Source organism: Borostomias antarcticus (assembly GCF_949987555.1).
Source record: "Borostomias antarcticus genome assembly, chromosome: 5".
Lineage (NCBI taxonomy): Eukaryota > Metazoa > Chordata > Actinopteri > Stomiiformes > Stomiidae > Borostomias > Borostomias antarcticus.
This window is the reverse complement of record NC_140238.1, coordinates 4,765,192-4,772,004: the sequence shown is the minus strand read 5'-3', so window position 1 is coordinate 4,772,004 and position 6,813 is coordinate 4,765,192. Positions and strand designations below refer to the sequence as shown.

Here is a 6,813-nt window from a genome sequence, read left to right as displayed (position 1 = left end):
TCCACGGTCTGTCTATCAGCTCACCGGACCGTCACCGGGAAACCCCCCACCTCCACTCCCGCAACGGGCGAGTCCGTCAGGGGGAGAACGTCGTTAACGATTCAAACTGCCCCAGCGAGTCGTTGGCGGCGTAACGGACGCGCCGGGTGCCCCCGACGCCGTTGGTCCACGTCGACCGAGCAGAGTCCAGATGAGGACCTGCGGCCGACCTCCCTCCCTCCTCCTGCCTTAACACGGTCGTGTTAATGACCCTTTTGTTGAACGCTGACTGAACCACACGCCGGGGGGGCCCGGTTCCTACCTCACACAAACATTAACGCACACCGACACAGACCTCGAAGCAGCTTCTACCCTGCGCATGCGTACGATAGCAACACTTCCTTCACTCGTCTGTTCCCCTGAAGCACTCGTTTCAGGAAATCAGGCGACTGGGTTTGTCGCTCGCTAATTGCCTGCATCTCGGCTCATTACGCCTCATGGGGGGGGCTGACATTGTTTGCAGCGTGTGTGTTCAGAGGTTGTTTGCAGCGTGTGTGTTGGGTGTATACATCATCCTTTTAAGGGCCTTATTTTCCACTGTGTGTGTGCGTGTGTGTGTGCGCGTGTGTGTGTGCGTGTGCGTGTGCGTGTGCGTGTGCGTGTGCGTGTGTGTGTGTGTGTGTGTGTGTGTGTATGTTTTCCAAGGTGCACTCTGCCCCAGGCGTGTGGAGACACAGGGGCCAGTGTTTGTACGGCCTGATTTACACGCCTTTATAGTCACCGAGGAGGCAGGTGTTCCTGGTCCGGACCCTGCCATTGTACACACACACACACACACACACAAACACACACACCAGAAAACACCAGCAAAGATAAGACATCCTTATCTCATCAAGAATTTGAGAGCGGCCCTAGCCTGGAGGGCATCAGGTCTCGTCAGGACCCCCGACCGTCGGCCCTATCAGCTCTGCTGCTTCACTAAGCACACACACCCGCAGCACAAACACAGGCGTTCGGTGCGGAGGAGATGCATACAGTAATAACACGGCCGTGGGATGACAGATCCCTGGCCCTGCCTGAGCAAATCCCTCTGAACACCACGTATGTCAACACAGAAAGAACACCCATCTGCCACTGTGCAGGGCACACCGTACCTGAACAAAACCTGCACCCTGGCTTTAATTACAGGTGTGTGTGTGTGTGTGTGTGTGTGTGTGTGTGTCTGTCGCCGAGGAAAGTTGAAGCTCTTTTGTTCCACCCCTCCCTCCCTCCCTCCCAGCCCATCTGCTGCCTCGTTCTCTCTCTCTCTCCGTCCTCATCCCTCTGTTTTGTCTTAGGAGAGGAGAGGAGGGGGGACCACCGTCCATCTCTGTTCACCTGGCGGGGATAAGCTCTCTCATTAAGATCCCTCCTCAGGAGAAAAATCACTCTCTCTTTCTCTCTCTCTCTCTCTCTCTCCCTCTATCTCTCCTCTCTACACTCACTCTCTCCTCTCTGTCTCTCCCTCTCTCATCTGCTCTCTCTCCCTCTCTCTCCTCTTTTACTCCCTCTCTCTCTCCCTCTCTCTCTCCCTTCTCTCTCCTCTCTCCCTCTCTCTCCCTTCTCTCTCCTCTCTCCCTCTCTCTCCCCTCTCTCTCCTCCCTCCCTCTCTCTGCCCTCCCCCCTCCTCTTGGTCTTTCCATTGTGCAACAACAGTAGCCCCTGGCATTATTGCTGTGTACTTCTAATGTTGACTGATGAGGATGAAGTTATAGTTCCATAACTGTAGGAGGTGATGTGGAACATTGCATTTCAAATCCTGCTGTAGATGAACAATAACTGAGCAGATGGAGGTTGATGGAGATATACAGTACAAGCCAGTAAGACATACAGGCCTAGATATGATTTGATAAAATCATAAAACTAGTCATCCAACGTATATCACATTACCGCAATCCATTTTCCAAAGTAAATATCACGTTTAGATATTTGCGTTTTCGCGTTTTACTTACAAAAGTTGAATGTGATGTCTTCAAAAGCTATTTTTAAATTGTTCCCTCGTTGCGCTGACAAACTCGCCCCGGTTAGTTTCAAATCATTTTCAGTAGTTATTATTTTCGTTTTAACCCTCTTTGCACAGCCTACGCCAACGGTCTGTCTTCTTCCTGTTTACATGGTAGCCGTTGCTGGGAACGCTGGGTAGAGAATCTAGCGTAGGTGGATTAGAGAATATAGCGCAGGAATTCAAACAAAAATAATATAAAATAAAAATACTGAAAACTATTTGAAACTAACAGACGAGTTTGTCAGCGCAACGAGGGAACAATTTAAAAAATATGTTTTAAAGCCATCACGTTCAACTTTTGAAATCTAAGTAAAACACGAAAATGCAAATATCTTTTTACGTGAGCTTTGCTTCGGAATATTGATTGTGGTCATGATATACGTTAGATGATTAGCTCAAATCATATATAGACCGGTATGGTCCTTTAATGTGCGCGTGTGCGCGTGTGTGTGTCACTGGCTTTTGAGGCCTGATAGCCTACATCCCTTGTCCTGTTTTGTGTCCTGTCCTTTTATTATTCTGTGATTATGTGCACTTTATTCTGTTTTTTGTTTTATTTTATTTTATATATTGTACAGCACTTTGGTGCAACTTCGGTTGATTTTAAACGTGCTTTATAAATAAAGTTGACCTTGACCTTGTGCGTGTGTGCGTGCATGTGTGCGTGCGTGCGTGTGTGCGTGCGTGTGTGTGTGTGTGTGTGTGTGTGTGTGTGTGTGTCCGTCCCAGGATGTGCTGAACACGATGATCCGCTCCTGCTCCCCGCGCTTCTTCTTCCTGGGGCTGCCGGGCTTCACTCTGCTGGTGGGAGACTTCATCACCGCCGCCTCCCACATCCTCAGCACCGACGCCTCGGAGGTACAAACACACACACACACTCACACACACTCACTCACACACTCACACACACACTCACCCACTCACACACACACACACACACTCACGCACACACACACACACACACACACTCACACACACACACACACACACACTCACACACACACACACACACACACACACTCTCACACACACACACACACACACACACACACACACACACACACACACACACACACACACACACACACACAGAGACTACAGGCATCCACAAGGGATCAACTGCAGCTCTTACTGTAGATTCTCAATGCACACACAAACAGTTGAACTTGTCATAATGTCATAACAGACACAATGATTTCAGACATTTTGAACTTCAGTTTAGTTTCTGTTGAACATATTATAGTGGGTCAGTGAGAAACGAATCCATACGGTTTGTCCTGAAACACAGTCATCTTTCAGTGACTGTACTTTGTTTTACTTATTATGTTTGTTGTTTTTATCTGTTACCTGTTTACAGGGACTGCAGATGCAAATTAGCCTAAGGCTAACTCTGGTGCGATGCATCAAATGTTTTTACATTTATGTTTTAATTGCACATGGTCCCTTCCAAATAAAATTGAAAGTGTCAGCGAGGAAACATTTTTCCCGTGAAGCAAAGTGTTTTGGTCTAAAAACCTGCTTTGTAATGATGACGTGTGTGTGTGTGTGCGTGTGTGTGTGTGTGTGTGCATGTGTGTACGTGCGTGCGTGTGTATGTGCGTGCGTGCCTGTGTGTGCGTGTGCGTGCATGTGTGTGTGTGTGTGTGTGCCTGTGTGTACCTGCGTGCGAGTCTGCCTGCGTGCCTGTGTGTGTGTGCGTGCATGTCTGTGTGTGCGTGCGTGCGTGTGTGTGCATGTGCGTGCGTGCGTGCGTGTGTGTGTGTGTGCCTGTGTGTACATGCGTGCGAGTCTGCCTGCGTGCCTGTGTGTGTGCGTGCATGTCTGTGTGTGTGTGTGTGCGTGCGTGTGTGTGGCGCCAGGCTCCCAGGGTGGAGGCCCAGACAGTGCTGGGCTCCTTGGTGTGTTTCCCAAGCCTCTACCTGCAGATCCCCCTGCTGCAGACTGCCCCCGGCAGCGATGACATCACCGCGGGCAGCGAGGACATCAAGGTACCACTGAGTTCACCCAGCTTCTCTGCTCTCCTCTCTCTCTCTCTCTTTCTTTCTTCTTTTTGCCCATTTCCAGAACGTTCCGCAGACATAAAGAGACACAGACATGTCAGGCCTGGTTAGGGCCGATGCGTGGGGGGGAATTAGATTGAGGGGTTTGGTTGTAACGCTAAGTGGAGCGGTAGACGTCTGAGCAGGGCGGGGTTGACTGAGCGTCTGGGTTCTGTCCCCCCCTGTCCCCAGGACTATCTGGTCAACATCCTGCTGAGGACGGCCAGGAACGAACACTGTGAAGGAGCCAGGTACGGAGGGGCAGTCGGGGGTCAGAGTTCAATTAAATAAATTAACTTAATTTATAGAGCACGTTTAAAAATGACTGTGGTTGAGCAAAGTGCTGTACAGGTAGGTGAAATAAATTACAACTATAATACGGAAAAACACAACCATACACACAAACACCACAATACACAACCATACACACAAACACCACAATACACAACCATACACACAAACACCACAATACACAACCATACACACAAACACCACAATACACAACCATACACACAAACACCACAATACACAACCATACACACAAACACCACAATACCCACAAAGACAGTGATACACACACTAGCCTGGTTGTCATGCTCAGATATAATTGAAGGCCTAGGGAGTAAAAGGGGGTCTTCGATAAAGATTTAAAAACCTAGACGGTCTGGGTGGGTCTGATGTGGAGGGGCGAGATGTTCCAGAGCCGAGGTGCAGCCGCCGCAAAGGCTCGGTCACCTCTGGTCTTTAGCCTGGTCTTGGGCGTGTCCAGCTGGTCAGCTGATCTTCATCTCTGGCTGGGGTGTGGCGATGCAAGAGTTGAGCCAGGTAGAGAGGAGCCAGACCGTTTAGAGCTTTAAAAACTAAAAAGCAGAAGCTTCAAATCAATAGGAAAGCAGACAGGGAGCCAGCGGAGCGAGGCCAACACTGGGGCGATGTGGTCGCGCTTTTTCTAAAAATCTTTTCAAATAAAATTCAAATTCAAAATTCAATTCAAATATGCACTTTTGATGCTTCTTCAGCGTATGTTCTTGTTCATGGGATATCACAGCGTGTCAGAGAACGGCCGCGTCAGAGCGCGAGACGACGTGAACGCTGTGTCTTGTGCGGCAGGTGCGTGGCCGTGTGCAGCCTGGGGCTGTGGGTGTGCGAGGAGCTCACGCAGAAGACCGTCCACCACCAGGTGAAGGACGCCATCAACGTCCTGGGGGTGACCCTGAAGGTGAGCTGTGATGATAGTAATAGTCCCATCTCTCTGGTCATTTACCACCGCTCGCCGCGGCCATGGTGCGCATCGCCTTGCTCGCCAATATCGCCCGGAATCAATTTAGCCCGTTCTGTTGCCGTTCGGCTTCGCGTTTCGCCAACGAACTACACGCTGCGCAGCACCATAGCTTTTAGATTCCTAGAAAATGACAGCAGATTACGTCAAAAACAGACAGTGGACCAATTTTGTGCGAGGGGGAGAGAGAGAGAGAGATTTTGTCCTAAAAGTGCAACTCTGTGGTACAGTATATTTACAAATAGCCCCCTATTTCCCAACCCCCCCCCCCCCTTCCCTCGAGAGTGAAGGGATGCAGAGAGCGAGACTGTTTTTTTTGACGTGGGGATTTTTTTGGGGGGGGGTGGGGGGGGTGCTTTGGCATAATTTCAGGCCACTCGCTCTCATGCAGGCCCCAATTTAAGCAGCCACATCTCCCAGCTTCCTGCTGGAGCCATCCCCCCCCCCCAACCCTCTAATGGATCAGTAATCACTCCCCAGCTAAACTTGACACAGGCGCGGCCAGCCCCAAACAGAGGGTGCTGGGGGGATTGTGGGGGCGGGGGGTTGGGGGGGGGGGGGGGGGGCACACTGAGTCTTTTTCTAAAAGCAGGTGCTGAACTCTCAGGGCCTCTTTTTTGTGTTTGTCCATTTCTGCGCTCGCCACATTGTGTGCCCTTGTTACGCGTTGAGAGGCATTCAGCCGGAAGAAAATGGGAACGTCTGTTTCTGTGCTCTGAATTCCAAATCACTGGAAAAATCCACCTTTCAAATTTCAAACCAATAATGAACCTGGCTTTGGAAAAGAATGAGTTTCGGACCGCTTCTCAACAAGCAATACATTTTAAACCTTTTTTTCTTTTTCTTCCTGTTGTGGCAGCCGTGTGCTTCTCAAGTTTATAGTAGTTATTCTCAGCAGGCACAGGAAAAACAATTGTCACTATCTAGCTACAGCAGGGCAGGCCTATTACTGAAGTGCTTTGTGCAGTTTGAAAGAACTTGGTTTGGAACCTAATTTGTCACCAAACCTGCACGGCAACAAGGCCACAGTAGATAAGAAACAATACCGTATACAATGTACCTGCCATCATGTAACGCTCTTATCTGGTTTCTGTGTGTGTGCGTGTGTGCGCGTGTGTGTGTGTGCGTGTGTGTGTGTGTGTGCGCCCACCTCCTCCTAGTTTGGGAACAAGGCAGTGGCCCAGGTAGCCTGTGACCTGTTCCAGCTCCTCATCTCTCACTGGGAGAACCTGCAGAGGCTGGAGAGCAGCCTGCCCAAGAAGATCATTGAGGTACGATGACCACACACACACACACACACACAGACACACACACACAGACACACACACACACACACACACACACGCCATTGCAACATTCCATTCTTACACACACTATCCACCATCGCCTCAAGGGTATTCGTGTGTCATCAAAATGCCCCCCATCTCTCTCTCTCTCTCTCTCTCTCTCTCTCTCTCTCTCTCTCTCTCTCT

The 6,813-nt window shown here is 49.9% G+C and overlaps 1 protein-coding gene across 1 annotated transcript in view; it reads left to right on the top strand.

Annotated features, from left to right (window-relative positions):
• The window catches only part of ralgapa2 (Ral GTPase activating protein catalytic subunit alpha 2), a gene marked incomplete at its 5' end in the record, with an annotated part of 114,914 nt that overhangs the window by 63,026 nt on the left and 45,075 nt on the right, over positions 1-6,813 (top strand). The window contains 5 exon segments of the mRNA XM_084438391.1: positions 2,753-2,881; positions 3,883-4,011; positions 4,255-4,313; positions 5,173-5,281; positions 6,502-6,612. Of these exon segments, the coding sequence (XP_084294517.1) occupies positions 2,753-2,881; positions 3,883-4,011; positions 4,255-4,313; positions 5,173-5,281; positions 6,502-6,612 (537 nt within the window).